This window comes from Acartia tonsa, chromosome 8, assembly GCF_053477335.1.
Source record: "Acartia tonsa isolate MP-2025a chromosome 8, ASM5347733v1, whole genome shotgun sequence".
Lineage (NCBI taxonomy): Eukaryota > Metazoa > Arthropoda > Copepoda > Calanoida > Acartiidae > Acartia > Acartia tonsa.
In genome coordinates, this window is record NC_137267.1 from 35,386,795 (window position 1) to 35,409,030 (window position 22,236).

Genomic DNA, 22,236 nt, shown 5'->3' on the forward strand with positions numbered 1-22,236 from the left:
TTTTAATACTAGCGGCACAGCCGCAGCCGTTGCAGTTATACAATGTAAGCTTTCTTCAACAATAAGCTTTCCATCTATCTATTAAATATTCTAAATATGGAATTTTTAAAATTAGTTTTTAGATGGAATTTTGATTTCATATCATTTTTCTTTATTTCAACTTTGGCAGTAGCCAAGAGGAGGGAGGAGTAAATGGGTGATAAATTAATCTTCATTCAATTATTATGCTTTGTATATGTCAGTACAATGGTACTCAGATTAACATGAATATCGCCAATCATGATAAATTTTAGAGCTATCTTGCGTTGACAAAAAAAGTTCTTTATATCCCAAATATGACAATCTTTGACTGGCGCAGTTTTTTGAAAAGATTATTAATTAAGTTAGTGACGTCCTTCTTTCCTATTTTGGATTTCAGACTCTTTTTATCAATAAACATGTCCATATAAAACAAGCTGAATATCTGATTTAAAAACAGCCAGGTTTAAAGCTATTTTTAGAAAGTATTTAATCCATAAAATTATTTGCAATTGAGTATATGAAATATCTAACATTGCGAATGTGGTAGCAATTTTGCTAATATGAATAATCAAGCAAATTTGATAGGACATCTTTTTTGCAAGACGTGCGTCATGTCACCCTCCGACAAAGAAAATTAAAGTAAGATGGTTCTAAGAAATTGCATATATAAAGTTACATAAAGAGTACTAATAAAAGTAATTTTGGACTCAAATTCAAAATACCCATGCAATACGAAAAAGAATTATAAACATATTACAAAAAATATCTTAAACTTCATCTTTATGTATTATAAATAAACTTAAACTTTTATTATTTAAAAATTTTTAAGTACAAAATAACAAAAGAGTTTTCCTCAGATTCAAAAACATTGTGATTCTACGCTATTTTTATATCTTAAAATCCGCCATTATTATTATTTATGAATGAGTAGTAAGTGGTTGGGATGACTTGCTCTCTTACCAGACACGCGCCTGGCATACTACACTTTTTACCAGGAACAATATTGAATCAAAGGTTCAATAATAGTACCCAAAGTTTTTATATGACATATGGATTAAAACAAAACATATAGTAATATAATTCTCAATATATTCCTTTGTTTCTAAAATCATTTAAGTGAAAGTAAGATGAAATTAAAATCAAATAAAAATTCAAAAAAAATCATACCCAAATGATTTTTAATTTAATTAACACATACACATTTTACTTATTAGAACAAAGTGTAACGCGCCTTTCATATATATAATTAGTTATTTAGTTTAAGTGGAATGCCTATTATAGAGCCGTGGCATTTCCAGAATTATACTAAGAAAAAGAATAGAGGTGGCATGAGCTATATGTAACTATGTCCACAAGGCGGGGACCTTGTCCCGATTTTGTATTGGATGTTTGAAATCAGCTTATATCGTTAGAAAAATAAACACAGCAAACTCCCTTCAAAAGAATAGAAGCAATTTGCTAGCAGACGAAAGGGGTCTCCATCACTTAGGCCAGATAGTGATGGAGATCCCATTTAGTCTCTTACTATAATTAAGAGGCTAATATAGCAGGCAACTGATAAGCGTCTTTACTTACGACACGGTTTAAGCTACTAGAAGGCATCACACAAATCCGGTTATTAGTAAATTGTCGACATGTCAATTCTAATTTTGAGTATATGTATGTACAGTACAGTACAGAGCAGTGCCTCGGACAATTTTGCAAAAACGGAATTAAATGCAAAAACAGATTTGTTTGAAAATTTGCATTGAAATATATTCAAACACAAAATTTTACCTTCAAAAGCAAATTTCTAGAGGTGATTCAAAAATAAATTTTCTAGGAAGCTGAATAATAAAAATATACCCATCTAAACTTAACCTAACCTACAATAAACTAAAAAACTTACAGGTTCTAATATCAGAAAACAAACTTTAGTATCATACAATAATGAAATGAGAATAAATACTAGCTTAAAACCTACCCAGAAAACAATTGAAATAAATAATCATGTAAAGTAGTACGATTTTTTGTCTGAAGCTTAAGATTTCGATAGCTCAACCGATTAAGTTCTCCATTTTAGGGATTCTTCCAGGGATGGTTTTATGCTGTTTTATTTATTAGATTTAAGTCTTGGGTGGGTTATATGCTATTTTCCTAGTTATTCCTTTATCTTCAAATACAGATTCCCTTATCCCTTTTCATAATTGACTATAAATTAAAATTGAAGATTTAAAAAAATACTATCAAGATGTTTTTCTTATTTATAAAATTTGTATACCCCTCATTTATAAAAGTAGAAAAGGTTAAGTCCATCATACATATTTCTTTAAAAGGGATAGGGATGTGTTAATAGAAGAAAAAAATATTTCGCCTCCATCTTTATAAATATAAACCTAGCCATACAAAAAGCAACTTATAGTGCCTAAAAATGACGTTTTACAATACAAATGACCAATAATAGGGAAGTGTACATTCTAATAGACCAATGGTAAAATGGTATACTGGCCTATCATTGGTCATATTTATTGTATAACTTAAGTTTTTATTAGGCACTATAAGCTGCTTCATACTGCAATATCAAAATCAGTAAAAATACACTTAAATTTTTATGAAAATTTTGCCTTTTCCTGTATTATAAATTGCAATTTAAAACGTTTATTCAATTCTAAGAAAAAATTAAGTGAAACCTTTTAAATCCCTTATCTTATGGTTAGTTACATTTTACTATAAGAAGCCAATCCTAATACAGAAGTAACAGGATGACTGAATGTAGCTTAAGATCTCGCTAAACGCGGGACCGATATGGTTCTCCTTGTAGTTTCAGGTAAGGTTTATAACTATTTTTGAGGGAGAGTATCCCCACCCACGAAGAGAAATCGCACCTTGATAAATACTCTACCCCATTTTTTTCTTTTATCCCTAGAGGTTTAGCCGCTTGTAAGTTTAAAAAGTAGCCAAAATTTACAGCAAATTAATAAATTCATTGTGTTTTAAAAAGATAAGAAATGTGCGAATTAATGCCATCTGCTGCACTGCACTGTAGAAACACTATGATGCAGTAGACAGCTTACTTTATATGCAGATTTATATGCAAATATCATTTCTACAGTCATTTTGCAAAACATTAACTACGAATATCTTGTCCATAAGTAGCGCAGTAATGAATATAATATTCTAGAAAGAATTGTGAACAGTGAAAAATATACCTAGTAAATAATTTTTTTTACTAGCAAGCTTTTTATCCTTTGCACTGTATTGATCAGGAAAAAGAAAGAGAAAATGGAAGAATCTGCTTAGAAAAAAAAGCATAGAACCTTTACTTACAAAATTTGGACTATAAATGTATAACAATAGATGTATAACCCAGACAACTACCTGGCCTGGTGGGGACCTTTATAGCCTGCTAGCAAATTGCTTTCTGTTCTTTCAGGGACTTGGCTGTGTTAATATTTCCGATTATATTGGCTGATATTCAAAGAATCAATTGAAAGTCGGCACAGGGGTCACACCCTGTGGGTATAGTTACATATAGCTCGTGCCCCTCTATATTTTTTTACTTTTATATTTGGACTGACATACTCTAGTATAAATAATAGCTGCACTTCTTCCTGTATACTTTTCTTTTTACTATTAATTTCACTACCTTATTTTTTTTTGTGCGGGGGGGGGGGGGGTCATTGGTCCAGGCACCTTAGGTATAGAGAAATTATTTGAAATGTAAATGAGCGGGTCCAATGTAGATTCTCATTTGATCTAAGTAGTTGTGTTCATCCAAAGCCGTTGTTAAATTGTTTCAAACCAAAAGGCAAATTGCCAACATAAATATTAAATTTTGAACTATTGTCTTTACCTGATAAAAGCACAATAGCAACCCGTCAAAGAAAGTTTTTAACCAACGAATAGATAATGCGGTTATAAGATATCGCGGTACCAGTGTAATTTACAGTCCAATATCTCCTTTTCGACGACGCCAATATAAGCTGGCAAGTTTATGCTAAAGAGCATGTTTTTAACTCTCCTAAAACCAAAAATTATATGGATTTGATAATCCAAGAAAAATTTGTATCTTTTCATCCGCCTTCATTATTGGACCAGGGCATACAAAAGACATTTAAAAAATCCAATAGCGATTATTATTTAGATCAATGTATTATTTCAAGCAAAGTACTACAGAATAAAATCTATGAATGAGCTTAAGAAAATTTAAAATTTGTTTTCATTGGCAGAAAAGTTAGCAGCATCAAAGTTTTTTTTCTGTGCAATATCTTTGCTATATAAATCTTTGTTTACCCTGTTCTACTACTTTTATCCAATCCATCTCTTATCTGATCTAAGAAGCATATATATATTGATAATGCATTTTGAAGAAGGAAAAAAAGTCAAGCACGATAAATTGCATTGTAGGTAAATGCTTTTCAGAATTTTATCATTGACCATAGTAGGAAATAATGTATTCGGGGATCTAAAGGGATAAGGCAATGGCCGATAAATTGATGTACATTCCCAATAATGATACAAAAAAAACTATGCTTTCTTTAGATTAAAATTAATGGTTTAACCGTTTGAACACTTAACTTAATAAAGCAACCAATCAAAAGCAAAGAGTTGATGAGTTCAAATCTAAACCCAATTTTATTTGATATAATCGTCATATCATTTTAAAACCTACCTTTTTATTCTTAATAGTATGGAAGTGAATTTCACAGACTCTGTCCACAGTTTCTTCGGCCTCGAAGGTCACGAACCCGAATCCCCTGCGACCATAGATTAATATAGATAATAGGCCAGGTAGCTGAAAATGGTCTGGATAGCAAGGGCTTGACAAATTGAAAATAATCCTATTATAATAAGTAATAAGTTTTTTTTGTCTGAAGCTAAAGACCTCAAAAACTCCTGGTAAGATTTATAAATTCATGGGGTGGTTTTGAGCTATTTTTTTAACAAAACCCGCCCGCCCTCTACTAGAGACTAGGAACGAAGCAACTAGTGATCATATAAGAAAGCAAGAAAAAAATAATTTCATTTTTACACTGTTGGCTCAAGATCTATAGAAATCTTTGCCTGTGGCGTTTGGTCTGTTGGTCCATTAACATAACTGCCTCCTCTACTTTACCTGAAAAATATCAATTATTAAAACATGCTTAAAAAAACAAATAATTGCTCTTTTCTTTAAAGCTCTTCTGTAATGGAACAAAATAAAAATCACCAAACTTCTTCAAATCATATTTTCATTTTGATAGGTTGCTAAATTTTTCACCAAACAAATTATAAATGAGCCAAAAATTAAAAAAAATATTTGTTTATTATGAACAATATAATAAACAACATTGTTCGCTAAATTAACAATATCGTTTTGATTCTTAAAACTATGTTGTTTCAATTTGGGATTTTAAATTTTGAAAAACTCCTGAAATCTTAAATAAATTTAAATTTTTATATTAGAAATGTAAGGTATTGGATGTATTATGCATTGATGTATGTTTATTAAGATTTCGTAAATGTCGGAATAGAAAATTCAACAAAAAGCTGGAATTCGTCAGGCAGGTTTAATGCTATTTTGTGGAAATGAATTATATAACATGGTGTGATTCTGACTGTTCATATTTGCAAATGGCAAAACAGTTGACAAGCTCCCATTTCATTATGTACCACAACTAACATCAGAAGGTGCTACAATTTTTTTAAATGTTTCATCTAAAGGGATAAGACAATGGCCTAGGTATAAATTGATGTAAATTTAAAATAATGATACACAAAAATAATTACTTATGTAAATTACAATTAGTGGTTGAAACGTTTGTACACTCTACTTATGAAACAACCTGACAAAACTCAATGATACTCCCTTAAAGGTGTTAAACCAAAGAATAAGAATGCTTTATTATAAAACTTTGAGGACTAGTGTAATAAACAGCCCAATGTCCCCTCCAACACTAAGCATTTTGGCTAAAATAAAGTCACAAAACTGAAATCTATTGATGATCAGATCAAAAAAGAACCAAAATTAAACAAATCTATTTGGACGATTTTTGTAGGGTGGGAATTTTGAGGAACCGACCTTGTCATGAAAGCTTTGTGAGGACTAATTATGTAGCTAATTAATGCATATGACATATATTATGTACATTTAACAATTCATATTCAACATAACCTTGTCAAAGACAGCTAACAACTATTTTGACAAATTTAATAAAATGAAAAAAATCTTAATTAGTAAGGAAAAACAATTCAGGATCTAAAGGGGTAAGATAATGGCCTATAATTTGATGTAAATCACTAATGATGATACACAAAATTAACCTTCTGAAATGTTTATTCCCCAACTTAATGAACCAACCAAAATTTCCCAGAGTTGTTAAGCTATCAAGAAAACATGGTTGAGTTAAGATAAACAAAAAAGTATTTCTACCATTCCTTAAACTGCTCAACTTAAAATTATTTTTTAAATACATATCCTTCAAGTACCAAGTGTTTAATCTAAAGAATGTTAAAGCTATCTATAATACAAAGTAGCTTGATGTCTGTCCGTCTGTCCGTCTGTCTGTCCCTTAAGATCTCGGTAACCGCTGAACCGATTGGATTCTACTCTTCAGGGTATATACCTATTGGTCCTGTGGTGGTTGTAAGCTATTTTCTTGGGGGGTGGGACACCCCCAACCCCCCCAAAAACATAAAAAATTCCCCCCATTTTTTTTTTTTTTTTTTTTTTTTTTTTTTTTTTTTTTTTTTTTTTTTTTTTTGGTGAAGAATTCTTTTGTAGAAATATTCTTTTGAAGAAGAATTCTTTTGTAGAAGATTTCTTTTGTAGAAAATTTCTTTTGTAGAAGATTTCTTTAATTCTTCTTATTTTTTTTTTTGAATTTTTTGTTGTTGTCATCTCTTGGGGCAAAGCCCCTAGAGGCTAGGGGCGAAGCCGCTAGTTTAGTTAAAAAGCTAGAAGAATTTCGCATTTTGTATTTATGTATTTATTTAGTATTTAGAGTGCAGGGTAATTGTCTTTTAATGAAGGATAGTTAAAGTAATGGTGAGGTTGAAAATACAATCTTTAGCTAGCAGCGGGTCAACAAAAATGTACACTTAATGGGCAACTATTTGCTAAAAATGTACATTTATTTTCAACTTATGCGTTATTTACAGTCTATAAGAAAGTGTTTATTTACTATATTTTCTGTAGGGGATACTTTAATAAGAAAAATACTTGAACTCAAGAGAAAGCAGTTTATGGACAAAATCTGAAGAAAATGTCAGTCTTCTTGTAGCAAAAATATTGCCTTTCAAGGGACATTCCAAACTTTATGCTTTAATATATTCTAAAAATACCTGATTTATGTTTTAGGTTAATCAAAATCTTATTAGGTAAATTAAAATAATCCTAATATTTAAAAAATGTAAATATTTTTATTAAAATCATATTAGTAAAGATTAAGTAGTATTCTAACATTTGTTGACATTTTTATAAGCTTAGGAGTGTCCCTTTAAAATGTTTTGAAGAAGCAAAGTTATATATCTTATTGATTAATGACCTTTCTTACTCTAGGACTCTGCTCTATACCACGGAGGGAGAGGACAAAGACCTGTTTATTACACTGGTTCCAAAGGTTTTATGATAACGTTTTCTTATTCGTTGACAAAAGAACTTTAGGTACTTTTATTGAATTTTAATTAATTGGTTCATTAAGTTGCGTCAAAGGGTTTCATCCACTAATTGTAATCTACAGAAGGGTAATATTGTACATCAAGTTATTTGCCATTGTCTTATCCTTTAGATCCCTGGCTCTACACAGTCACAAGTCAAAGAGTTGAGGCAAAAAATTGAGATATGAGTAAGAGAAAATGTTTCACACAGATAGATAGATAGATAGATGTGTGTGTAAGTGGGAGGGGGGGGGGGGGGTGAAAAAGGCAATATTGTTCCTTTTGTTTGACACTTCATACTTATTTTTAATTCAAAGTGTTAAAAGACGAATGTTTAACAGAGATTATTCAAATTGAGCCATACTGAAAATTAAGTAACATTTCAAATTATGGACAAAGCTTCACACATAATAAAATCAATACCAGTTGGGAACAACAAAACTGGAATTTGTCTCTTTCTATTTGTGGATTTATCGCATCATATTATTGACAGCTTTCCAAGGGTATAAAAAAAATAAGAAATAAGAATTTAACAAGTTTTGTTAGCCCCAAGGGGCCGAAAGCCAGAGCTAACATTTTTTTTTTGTAGAAATTGTCTCTAATACGATGCTATACATAATTTCTCAATATGGCTGAGAACCGATTCTAATCCAACGGATATTGATAGGTTTCGAAGCCATACCTACTGAAAGAACAATACCAACATGATTAATTACAAGAATAATAATGTTCCATGAGTAGTATAGCACAGATGTACTACCTACTGGATACACAAGCAGAAAACCCAAGGTGTAAAGTAGCGATAATCTTCAAAATATAACATACTGCATATTCATGTGAGAAGTATCTGTAAGTTAAGGTAACTTTGTTAAAAGCGAAGCTTTTCTATAATTAAGGTCGGTCCGTCCGTACGTCCGTCCGTACGTCCGTACGTCCGTAACGGATAGCTTTTTTCGTTAATTTTGGCATGTTAGAATTGTCCTATCGATTTCAAATTTTGCATGGTGATTCCTTTAGTAGTTAGGTACGATTTAGAAAGCGTAGCAACTCTATAATCATCACCAAAATGTCCGTACGTCCATTTTAAACATGTTGATTTTTTTACTTTTTTAACAACAAATTTTTATGTGATCTAATCATCCGATTGATCTGATTTTTGGTATATTAATTCCTGGGACAACAAAGTATAATTTAATAAGCGAAGCAACTATTTAATCAAGTCCTAAAAATGTAAGTATGTCCATATACATTATCCTGAATCAAGCAGTTTTTCAACAAATTTACTTACAATTTTGCTTTGACTCTTATACATTTATATTATGATTATTCAGTTATGACACTATACATGTGTTAATGTCCGTTTGTCCTACCGTTTCAGTGCTTCGCTTTTATGGATGTTGTCATCCTTGTTTAGATATCTTTTTAAATGTGTGTTTAAAATTTTGTGAGTTTAAAGTTTGCAGACAATATATTGTTGAATATGTATTTACTATGGCACAATTTTCATCCCTCATTTTCTCTAGACGCCATAATTTTATATTTATGATCATATTTTGTGCAGGAGAGAGAGGTCTTTCAAATTAGAAAATAATTTATGTTTCTATTGTTTTCCATTTTAATTCATTTTTGGCTAATTTTGTAGTTTTAATGTTTTTAACAATCTTAAAGGAATCAGGAATCCATGTGCCAATAAAACCACAATGATTAAAAACAAAATTAATCCTTCCATAGAAGAAATGTTTTTCTTGGAAATTCAATTAAGCACCAAGCAATCAGAATTTAATAAAAAATCACCTAAAGTTTTAACGTCAACCTACAAGAAAGCATATTTAAAAAACTTTGGGTAACAGTTCCATTAATAGTCCAATGTCGCTTATTAGAGTTATGCGATCTTCTTATTTATTTTCCAAATATTTTTTTTCTGTTGTATTTGTATACCAGTCTAGATTGAAGCTGGTACAATGTATTGTCCATGAAGTCAGGTATAAAAACAAAATTGAGGATTTATACAATATATACACACACAGCTTTAAGAAACTTTAATATGTTCTTTCACACACTGAAATTTTGTATTTTTAGTAGGGTAGTAAACATTTTATGTAGTTATTATGGATTTATTACATTCTTTATAAATTCTTTTTATGGCAGCAAGTTTTTATATTGCTATGTATCAAAATATAGTAATCATGTGAAGATTAAATAAGATTTTAAGTTAAGTCTGTGAATAAGGGAGACTTTAAAACAAGGATAAGCTTTTTATAGTGCCTATAAAAAATGACGTCATACTGGCCAAATATTGGTCAATTAAAATGTATCCTTGCCTGCCATTGGTAATTTATTCTGTATATTGGCCTGTTATTGGTCATTTGTAAAGTAAGACGTCTTTTTGTATAAGCACTATAAACAGCTTCCAAGGATGACAACACACGTCAGTATTAAAGCACAATCAAACTATGGATGTGAGTCAGATGTTAGGTTGTCATAAAATTATTTACTTACTCTGTAATAACGTATTGAAATTTCAATTATGGGACATTAAAAAATAATTTATGATATAAGCTTTTATTATTTTTGAATGAGTAATTATATTTTCTAAAAATAGCATTATAGCACAACACTATGAACATCAAGTGCTTGGATATAGGAAAAATTAATTGAATTAGTGATAATAGTTATTTCTCGCATCGTATTATAAACGGCTTTCCGCGGATATAGAATGTACAATTCGGCACCTCGGGGCTAAAAAAACTAGTTTTAACCTTATGATTGTACATTTTTATATTCGTAGAAAGCTGAATATGATGCTAGACATAGTTTTTTCGCATGGATGAGAAACGGTTCCTATCCACCGGATTCGAATGAATACGAGAATAGTTATTTCTTTCATCGTATTATAAACGGCTTTCCGCGGATATAGAATGTACAATTATAAGATTAAAACCAGTTTGTTTAGCCCCGAGATGCCGAAGGCACGGGCTAAAAAAACTGGTTTTAATCTTGTGATTGTACATTTCTATATTCGTAGAAAACTGGATATAATACGATGCTAGACATAGTTTTTTCGTATGGATGAGAACCGGTTCCTATCCACCGGATTCGAATGAATACGAGAAAACATATTATTAATTTTTTTATGTTGTCTTAATAAAATATTTTTTTATTTCAATTGATATTACTATTAAATATTAAGCCATTTATTTCTGATCAAAAACATTAAATTATGCAGCTGAGGTTTAAAATATCAATATACCAGAGCTGGATCTTTAAATCATTTTAGTGGTGAGCCAGATCGGGGTGGGCTCGTCAGCTGCGTGTAAGCCTCATTTAAATTGTCTTCTTATAACTTTAAATTTAATTGGGTTTCTAATTCTGTTCCTAAACAGACAATCCATCTCTACGAAAAATTTTCATTTTTTACAAGCAGGTTTAAATTTGAGGTTGACGCGCGGCTGCCAAGCCCTGAATTATTTACTTACAGGGAATATTCAATTTTACCTTTACAAACTAAATTTCAATATTGGATTTTGTAGCAAGGTGCAACAGATTACGTTTTACATTATTTGAAAGCGTCCCAGCTTTTGATATTAGGGCAAAAAAAACCAACCAAAAACATTTCTCAGAAAAAATTCAATTAATGAAAAGTAATGAATATAGAATAGATGCGCTTTTGAAAATGGAAATAAGAAAGGGTGATGTTTCACTTACAGAAAAAGATATTTTACTGGTCATTTTAATAAGATTATTACAGAACATTCAAATCAGCTTTAACCAACAAATGAATTTATTCGAAATTAATCGTAATTGGATTTTTTTGGTAATTTTTGAAGAAACGCTTCATAGTAAAGACGACCTTTTTGTCAACTCCCAAAATATTTTTTTTAGATTTATTTCGCTTGTTTCCTGCATTCAAATAGATTAACAGGACAGACGTGGATTCGATTCATATAACCCTATCTTTTAAATGTAAAAAATATGCCTAACATTTAAAACATTTTTATGATATTTAATGTTAGCATATATAACTTTTTTGGCACCTTAAGTTGTGTTAATTCTGCACTAATAGGCCATAACACTATACTTTTAATACCAACATTTAAGTACGTTACATCAGGGATGCAGGAATAGGTATTTTTTCATTTGAGCGGGATAAAAAATTGACACTACTGGTTTGGAACCAACCCAATAAAAATTCACTAAATAACCAAAGTTCATGAGCAAACGAATAAGATAACATGGTTACAAACATTAGATACCAATGTGATTTACAGTCCAATGTCCCCTCCCTCTCTGAATTTAAGAAAAATAACTTTTTAAGTCTTTAATTACCAATAACAAAATTTACCCTGATATTATTTTTAAAAACTTTCATATACTTAAATCCCTGAACAAGGATTATGGTTGTATTTTTAAAGCCATTTGGAAGATTTTTAAAATAATAATTAGAATATTTTTTAAGATAAATATATATTTGAACCAGACAAGAATAAATGTAAGATAACATGTAATCATATTTACAGTAACAATTCATGAGTACTCAAAACATGATAAGGTTAAAAAGCCCCGAAACTAAAAAATACATTTCAATAGCGTGAAAAAGTACTTATGAAAAAGTACATAATGACAGTTAAGAATCTTAATATAATAAATATTGATAAATTATAATTAAGCTAACAAAATTTGGGGTTTCATAACCCCTCATTCCAAATGGTAACAACGTGCATATGCATTATTGGGATTGTCATACATTAAATTTACTGAAATATACCCCTAAAGTAAGTTTTCCCCATAAATAACTTTAAGATAATCGAAAGAGAAATATAAAAAAGTGTGCCAGTGCTTTGAAAAGAACTTTGTTTCAAGTTCAGATTAATTTTGGGCTCTTTCATTTCCAATCCGAACTAAGGCACTATCTTAACATTTATTTCAAAATCTTACAATTGGCTATTTCAGTGGATTAGAGTTGTGGCAATAATCATTGAGTTACCGTTGGCATCCGTGCAAATACAGCTCTTTAACATTTCAAAGTAATATTATAATACACAGTCAGGGTAGGAGGGAACATTCGGCTATTTATTACACTTGTCCCAAAAGTCTCAAAAAACGTTTTCTTATTCGTTGGCTAACAAACCCTGGGGACTTTATGTGTTAAATTTTGATTAGTTGGTTCATTTAGTTCAGTGTCCAAAAGTTTCCACCACTAATTATAATTATAGAAGGGGTAATTTTGTGTATCATTATTGGGAGTGTACATCGATCATTGATATATATACATGTACATATATATTGATGTATATAGTGCTCTATCAATTTAGCAAAACTGCATGTTTTGTCGTCATTAAGTACACCTTTTAAATTAATTCCTATTTTGCCCTTTCGCTATTTTCAAAGACATTTTGTTTTACTACAGGAATGTTTTGAATAGAAGGTGATTAAATTCATTAAATTTAACTGTTATTGGAGCTATTATGCAATTATAGAATGTGTAGGTATGCATTTTGGGTTGAACAAAAAATACACACAAAATATCAAACACGGAAAACTAACTTTAGAAGAATTTTTGTAGTCAAAATGGAATCATTACACAAAGTAAAAGCACAGTATAATCATATTTTTGGCTAGCGCTCTCAACTATCACTCAATTTACAGGGGGTTATGAAGCTCTATATAGTGCCTATAAAAATAACGTCATACAATACAAATAACCAATGATAGGCCAATACACAGACTATAATACCAATGACAGGCCAGTATACATTTTAATTGACCAATGTTAGGCCAGTATGACGTCATTTTTTATTGTCACTACAAAAAGCTTCGAGGGTTACACTTACTGTCAGACGAACAGGCAATAGTTATCGAGCAGCTGCTAAGGAACAAAATTTACTTACCAAACTGGTTGAAGTATGCTTTGACTTCCTCAGCGCTGGTCTCCTGCGACACCCCGCCAACAAATATCTTCTTCGTCTTGCTGCTCTTAGACTTGCTCTTCGGGGTCGCCGGCTTCGGGTCAATCTTCTTGCCGTCCAGAATGTGGCTGGCCACAGCCAGCACCCGGTCAACAGAGTCGGGGTTGGTGAAAGAGATGAAGCCGAAACCACGACTTCTCTGAATTAGGAAAATTTTACTAGATTTTTATTAAATTAACTAGTACGTTTCCGTCCAATAGAAGCGAATTACATTTCAAATATTTAGTCCAAAGTTGAACATGACATTGCTTAAAGCAAAAAGAAAAAATGAGGGGGGTTTGGAAATGTAAGGTAGGATGAAAAATCTGCCGACACTATTAGTTGCAGAGAAGCTATACTAATTTAAAATTCTATGCATAAATCATTAAAATACAATTTAAAAAGCTTCAAAATACAAGTATTAATATACTTACAAAATCCAAAATTAATATCTAATAAAAATATACATACTTTCTAAAACCTCATCTAAAGAGCATTCTTTAATATTAAAAAGGTATTAAATACTCCCAATATTAAATACTTTTTATTTTTACTACATTCCTTTTGTAATTACAAAATTTATGTTACAAAAAGGGTTTATAGTAGCTAATTATTATCAAAATATAGAAAATTTAAAGCATAAAGTATATGAGCAAGATCTCAGAAACGGTTGCACAGATGCCAACCTCATAAAATGGGACTTCATTACAAACAATAAAATATATTATTTTTTTTTTGAGGGGGGGATACTCTATAATCGTTAAGGCGAAACCCCTATAGCCCAGGGGCGAAGCCCGTAATCAACAATTTACCATTATTATTAGTCTAATCACTAAGACGATTAACTCTTATTTACAGACAAGCTTTACATGGGTCCTAGGAAGTTTTTTTATGTTTTCTAGGGAGAAACTTCAATATTAAATCTTAGTCAAAGTTTCTAGTAGCTATATTTTATTAATTAAAAGCTACCTCTTGTAAAAGATGCTATTAAACCCTTCTTTTCCAAGCTAAGATAATTATAGTTGTTCTTAACCCACCCCTTAGTATACAACTTTCCTAATTGGTATTGGGTTAATGTTATCTGCTTAAATATGTAATAAACTTGTATACACATATAATTACTTCATTATATACATATCTACCTACTATACTATTCATTAGAATATATCAATACAATGAGAGAAATAGAAGAAAGGGTTAGTTATCATTTGTTTATATTTATTCTTAATTCTAAGGTAATTTTCTATACTAATATAAAAATTATATCTTTTTTTATTCTAGGTGTCTGCCTGCCCCTTTAAAAAGATGTCCTATTATTGTTTTAAAGGAAAGTTAGGTAGACCTTTCCTAAATTCATTTATTATTTTTAAAACTAAAAGATAATTACTAATTATAATGCCATGGATTCTTAACTGACTAACAGACAAACACATGAAAGAATTGTAGAGTAGTTTTACTACCTATATGGAACAATTAATTATAATAATAATAAAGAACAATTTTAAGCTACTCAAACGTCCCTTATTATAAACAACATACATGCTATTTTTTATCAATAAATATTCAAAACTAATTAAAATACCGCAAAAAATACCAATATTTTTTGATATATCTAACCTTAGAAAAAGAAGTCTATCTATAAACAAGATAAGAAGAATTTAGAATTTACTGATAAGCAATTGTGCTTTTAAATAATGCATTTTGGATTTAAGAAAAGCATTTCAATTGACTTATATCCAAGAGCCAAATAATAATATTTAACAAAAAAAATGCTAAACACTTCCCATCAAGTTCATAATTTTTTTCATTTTGATTGAATTATTCCTAAATCATGCTGAAGTCTTTTTTCAAAAACTAAAATTTCATATTAAAATACAATTTAAACTAACATTAATTTATATAAAGCAAGATTTTTCTTTAATTCTATTATCGATACCTATCAGATTTTCGGTTTATATAGCTGGTCCTAAAATTTATTAGTAAAGCTACTATATAATCAGGGTACGTAATTCTATCCCTTTAAAAAAAAAAAAATATTTTGAAAAGCCCCTTTAAATAATATATTATTATGTTCAACTAACCGTTATTAAAATCTACAAAGCAAATTTAAATATACTATTATTACATGATACATATAAATTTTACAGAAAGATAGGGTTTAGAAGAAATTTAAACAGTACCTAATTAAATAATTAAATCCCTAGCTACCCAAAGGCTTTTGGTAAAATAAAGCTACTCACTCATACTAAATATTAATGGGGGGCTTATACCTTTTTTTATTGAATAATTTCAAAATTTAAATTCAGCTTATTTTCAGATAACTTGGAACCTATCAGTAAAAAAAAATATAAATTATTCTTTATACCTAATAAAAATATATTTTTTTAAAACATACATATACAGAAAATTGTATAATTTCTTAATATACAGATCTATTTCTACCCCGATATATAATGGTACAAGATGCTTCGCCCCTAACCACTAGGGGAGGACGGACGGGGGAAGACATTTATATAGCTTCCTAAAACGTACAACCAATTCGGGCCAGTATTTTTTGAGATGTCTTGCTTCAGACAAAAAAACACTATACTGGTTCATACTATAGGTTTTATAAGGCCACTAATTTATGTAAAAATATGGTAAAATAGTACAAAAAAATGTGTTGTTTTTGTTACTTGTTTTTTACATTTTTAACTGACATTTAGAAATTAAAGAAAATTTAGGCAATTCTGAGGGGTTAAAATTAATATATTTGTCCTTGTTTTTTGTTGTTAAATTTGGGTCAAAATGATGGGGGTTGTCACTTTAGCTAAGTATTTCCTTTAAAAGCCAAGAAAAAGTGAAAAATGAGTTTACGCTGTCACAAAAGAGAAAAGGACAGAGCATATGTAGTTTGAATTATGAAGAAAAAGTATCAGCTAGATGTCAGGTAGGTGAAGGTTACCAGTTTGGACCTAGCCCCTAAAAATTAAAGACGTTAAATGGTAATTTTGTTCACCCAAGCTTGTGAAATAATTTGCTAAAGTTTAAACGTCTTGACAAAGGTTGTGCAATCAAAGGACAAAACAATGAACTCCAAAGATTGTAAAAACTTTATTTGATTCATTGGTTTACACCTTTGAATATTTTTGTTCAATATGTATTTGGTTTGTCAGGTTTTACTATTTGTTTAACAGAATACATATCCCCACTTTTTCTTACGTAAAAAACATCTTTTCTTAGAAAATTGTAAAGATTGTCTCAAGTGATTTTTCAAGGAGATGCAGATTTTTTAGAATCGTGGCCAAATTTTACATAAGTCCTGTCTGTACGTCACAGTTGCTTATACTGCATAACAGTACTTTATACGCAGGGACTTATGAATACTAAATTTGAAGCTGTTTATAGTGCCAATACAATACGATTGACCAATGATAGGACTAAATTACCTATGGCAGACCAGTATACATTTTTATTGACCAATGGTAGGCCAGTATGACGTCATTTTTATAGACACTATAAAAAGATTGTAAAAATTTTTTTCTCTACCAAAATTAAGAAAAATGTCTTTCCTCGTTGTACATACACATTTTTGTGTTAAAAAGCAGAAATTACTCAATTTGAATGTGACACCCCTGAATAAATAAGTCGAGAATTGTCGTATATAGATAAGACAAAAAAGTTTTACGTAAAAAGGAAGAGTGATGAATATTAACTCTTTTTTCTCTCAAAATTTTTGTACTATTATTATTAATGATAGTATTTGGGGTTTTCGTATTAATGATCATGATATCAGGGAGGGTGTCTTGGTGTCAACAACTTTAGGAACCTAGATTAGTTGGTTCATTAAGTTCAGTGTCCAAATATTTAAACCACTTGATGTAATCTACACTAGGGGTAATTTTGTGTATCATCATTGGGGATCTACATCAATTTATCGTCCATTGTCTTATCCCTTTAGATCCATGTATTTCAATAGCATATTATCGACATTAGCTATTTGTATTCTATGTCAACTCATTTCTGTTAAGTTCTACAGGGAAAGTTAAGGGGGGGGGGGGGGGAAGTTTTGACACATTTGCGTAAACAGGAAGCATAGGCTTTATCTTTGGACTGAGAGGATAGATTATTAGAGATAAAATCATCCTTATATAATAAATTTTCCCAAGTTTTAAGATTTTTTGGATAGGCCTCCAGGTTCCGGAGCTCCAGGCCTCCAGGTGGTTTCTGGACAGGTAAAAAAATAAAAATTTCTTATTAAAAGAGTTAGAGGTGAGTTTATAAAACAAAATAAGCTTCTTTTAATATATTATTTACATATTTAAAGAAAAAATTACAATCGGCCTCCAGGTTCAGGTGCTGCAGGCCTCCAGGTGGCCTCTGGACAGGTAAAAAATTAAAATTTCTTATTTGAAGAGTTAGAGGTGAGTTTATAAAACGAAATAAGCTTCTTTTAATATATTATTTACATATTTAAAGAAAAAAATACAATCGGCCTCCAGGTTCAGGTGCTGCAGGCCTCCAGGTGGTTTCTGGACAGGTAAAAAAAATAAAAATTTCTTATTTGAAGAGTTAGAGGTGAGTTTATAAAACAAAATAAGCTTCTTTTAATATATAATTTACATATTTAAAGAAAAAATTACAATCGGCCTCCAAGTTCAGGTGCTGCAGGCCTCCAGGTAAACTCTGGACAGGTAAAAAATTAAAATTTCTTATTTGAAGAGTTAGAGGTGAGTTTATAAAACAAAATAAGCTTCTTTTAATATATTATTTACATATTTAAAAAAAAATTACAATCGGCCTCCAGGTTCAGGTGCTGCAGGCCTCCAGGTGGCCTCACAGGTAAAAAATTAAAATTTCTTATTTGAAGAGCTAGAGGTAAGTTTATAAAACAATATATGCGTATTTTTAAATGTTATTTGCATATTAAAAGAAAAAATTACCATCAGCCTCCAGGTTCAGGTGCTGCAGGCCTCCAGGTGGCCTCTGGACAGGTATAAAATTAAAATTTCTTATTTGAAGAGCTAGAGGTAAATTTATAAAACAATATAAGCTTCTTTTAATATATTTTTTACATATTTAAAGAAAAAATTACAATTGGCATCCAGGTTCAGGTGCTGCAGGCCTCCAGGTGGCCTTTGGACAGGTAAAAAGTATAAATTTCTTATTTGAAGAGCTAGAGGTAAGTTTATAAAACAATATAAGCGTATTTTTAGATGTTATTTACACATTTGAAGAAGTAATTACCATTGGCTTCCAGGTTCAGGTGCTGCAGTTCTCCAGGTGGCCTCTGTACAGGTAAAAAATATAAATTTCTTATTTGAAGAGCTAGAGGTAAGTTTATAAAACAATATAAGCGTATTTTTATATGTTATTTGCATAATTGAAGGAAAAATTACCATCATCATCCAGGTTCAGGTACTGAAGGCCTCCAGGTGGTCTCGGGACAGGTAAAAAATTAAAATGAGAAATTTTTATTTTTGTTACCTGTCCAGAGGCCACTTGGAGGCCTGCAGCACCTGAACCTGAAGGCTGATGGTAATTTTTTCTTTTAATATGCAAATAACATCTAAAAATACGCTTATATTGTTTTATAAACTTAACTCTAGATCTTCAAACAAGAAATTTAGAATTTTTACCTGTCCAGAGGCCACCTGGAGGCCTGCAGCACCTGAACCTGAAGGCCGATTGTAATTACTTCTTCAAATGTGTAAATAACATTTAAAAATACGCTTATATTGTTTTATAAACTTACCTCTAGCTCTTTAAATAAGAAATTTTAATTTTTTACCTGTCCAGAGGCTTCCTGGAGGCCTGCAGCACCTGAACCTGGAGGCTGATGGTAATTTTTTCTTTTAATATGCAAATAACATTTGAAAATACGCATATATTGTTTAAAACTTACCTCTAGCTCTTCAAATAAGAAATTTTAATTTTTTACCTGTCGAGAGGCCACCTGGAGGCCTGCAGCACCTGAACCTGGAGACCGATTGTATTTTTTTCTTCAAATGTGTAAATAACATCTAAAAATACGCTTATGTTGTTTTATAAACTTAGCTCTAGCTCTTCAAATAAGAAATTTTAATTTTTTACCTGTCCAGAGTCCACCTGGAGGCCTGCAGCACCTGAACCTGGAGGCCGATTGTAATTTTTTCTTTAAATATGTAAATAATATATTGAAAGAAGCTTATTTTGTTTTATAAACTCACCTCTAACTCTTCAAATAAGAAATTTTTATTTTTTACCTGTCCAGAAACCACCTGGAGGCCTGCAACACTTGAACCTGGAGGCCGATTGTAATTTTTTCTTTAAATATGTAAATAATATATTAAAAGAAGCTTATTTTGTTTTATAAACTCACCTCTAACTCTTCAAATAAGAAATTTTAATTTTTACCTGTCCAGAGGCCACCTGGAGGCCTGCAGCACCTGAACCTGGAGGCCGATTGTAATTTTGTCTTTAAATATGTAAATAATATATTAAAAGAAGCTTATTTTGTTTTATAAACTCACCTCTAACTCTTCAAATAAGAAATTTTAATTTTTACCTGTCCAGAGGCCACCTGGAGGCCTGCAGCACCTGAACCTGGAGGCCGATTGTAAATTTTTCTTTGAATATGTAAATAATATATTTAAAGAAGCTTATTTTGTTTTATAAACTCACCTCTAACTCTTCAAATAAGAAATTTTAATTTTTACCTGTCCAGAGGCCACCTGGAGGCCTGCAGCACCTGAACCTGGAGGCCGATTGTAATTTTTTCTTTAAATATGTAAATAATATATTAAAAGAAGCTTATTTTGTTTTATAAACTCACCTCTAACTCTTCAAATAAGAAATTTTTATTTTTTTTACCTGTCCAGAAACCACCTGGAGGCCTGGAGCTCCGGAACCTGGAGGCCTATCCAAAAAATCTTAAAACTTGGGAAAATTCATTATATAAGGATGATTTTATCTCTAATAACCTATCCTCTCAGTCCAAAGATAAAGCCTATGCTTCCTGTTTACGCAAATGTGTCAAAACTTCCCCCCCCCTTAAATAGTAGTTGTGCTATCGCAAAAAACTTTTCTGGCATTGAAATGTGACCTGGGTACAACTTTTACAGAAAAAGAAAATTGAAAGAAAAAGCTTACTTGACTGGATAAAAAGAACATAAATGATATTCATTTGCTGGTTCAAAAAAAAATTTTAGTTTTCTTTTTAAAATTTTTGCAAGTAACTTTTAAGATCTAACAATAGCATTTGACTGTGTTAAATTTTTTTTTATGTTATTGAAATCAATTAATTTATTCTAGAATTTCAGATCATGGCAAAATATGATACTTGCCCAAAAAGCTCATTTACCCAATTTTCCTATCTAGAAAACTTTCCTACACCCACTGAACAGCTGACAACATCAAAAACAGATAAATCATAAACTAACAATTGCCTCATGTCAAAAACACGGGCAAAACAATGTGTACCCACTTCTTAGTATGCATGGATTTAAACTTTAATCTTTTGCTACTTTGTTCCACACTATTTCTAAATTTTTTTGATGAAAGAAACTGGCTAAGGCAGGGGAGGAAACTGCTTTAGCTCCAAAAGCCCCTAAATCAAGACCAATACAAATTCTTTCTGAAAAGCAACACTAAAGAACTGAGCAGAACGACATCATATAGATTAAAAGCAAAAAAAGATTAATGTCTAAAGGACGAAATTTTTTTGCTTTCCTGTAAAAATTTGACATTTCCTAGATCATTTGTATTTCAACGTATATATTTCATTATTTTTACGTCAAAGTTATTTCCCCAATTTTTCTAGTAGCGAAGCTATACATTCTTTAATTGTGAAGCCTGTACGTCAATATGAAGATCTGTTTTTGTACATTTACTTCCATTTTGTGTGTGCAAAAATTCGTGCTTGTGTTGTCCTGAATCGCGAAAAAATCCACGTTTCTGAGCTTTCTTAATTATACAGATTTATATTTTGTGTCAATTTCTACATATTCTGCAAGTTAACAAAATTGACGAAATTAGCTATATTTTCTAAAGAAACTGTTTATCTGTCCAGCAAGATCTTATGAACGACTGCACCGATAGTTCAACAATTTTGATTTGATCTTGGAAAGGTTTTAATCTGTTTTTAGGGACCAAAAACGAGAGGGGAGGGATTTTTTACGAATTGGGGAATTTTATTTTAACATGAAAAGTTTTTAAAAAAAATTAAACGAGATAATTACTTTAAATAGATACAAAAATATTAAATTTGATAAAATGCATTATTCATTCACCTAAATTGTTTTGAAGATTAATAATTAAAATTTTGATCAAGTATTATTATGCAAAAAAACATTTTAGGTTGACGATATATTCCTTTGTAAAGTATAAGTAGCGCAGCTTTTTTAAAATATGGTTTTTGAGTGATTTATTGACAATGTCTTTGAAAAATATGTTTTTGCCTCCATTAAAATGTAAACATTTTAACATTGTTTAATTCCTTCATATATAACATTTTCTTCATTTTATTGAACACTATAATGCAAAATTCTACTGAACCCGGCAAAATTATTTGCATATCTCTAAATAATTTTGCAAACTTCAAATTAAGCCACAATAACTATAAACATTGAAATAATAGAGCAGCAATGGATTGTAGTAATGTTTATTTTTTTATTTCTCGTTTGTGATAAGGGTA

The 22,236-nt window shown here is 30.5% G+C and overlaps 1 protein-coding gene across 6 annotated transcripts in view; it reads right to left on the bottom strand.

Moving 5' to 3' along the window:
• Positions 1-22,236, bottom strand: part of LOC145326812 (uncharacterized) — a 189,991-nt gene that overhangs the window by 13,434 nt on the left and 154,321 nt on the right. For all 6 annotated transcript variants that reach the window (XM_080170239.1, XM_080170235.1, XM_080170241.1 and 3 more), the window contains exons 5-7: positions 13,527-13,743; positions 5,065-5,116; positions 4,673-4,757 (exon numbers count right to left, since the gene is read on the bottom strand). In XM_080170239.1, coding sequence (XP_080026365.1) covers positions 4,673-4,757; positions 5,065-5,116; positions 13,527-13,743 — 354 coding nt within the window. The remainder of the gene's footprint in view (positions 1-4,672; positions 4,758-5,064; positions 5,117-13,526; positions 13,744-22,236) is intronic.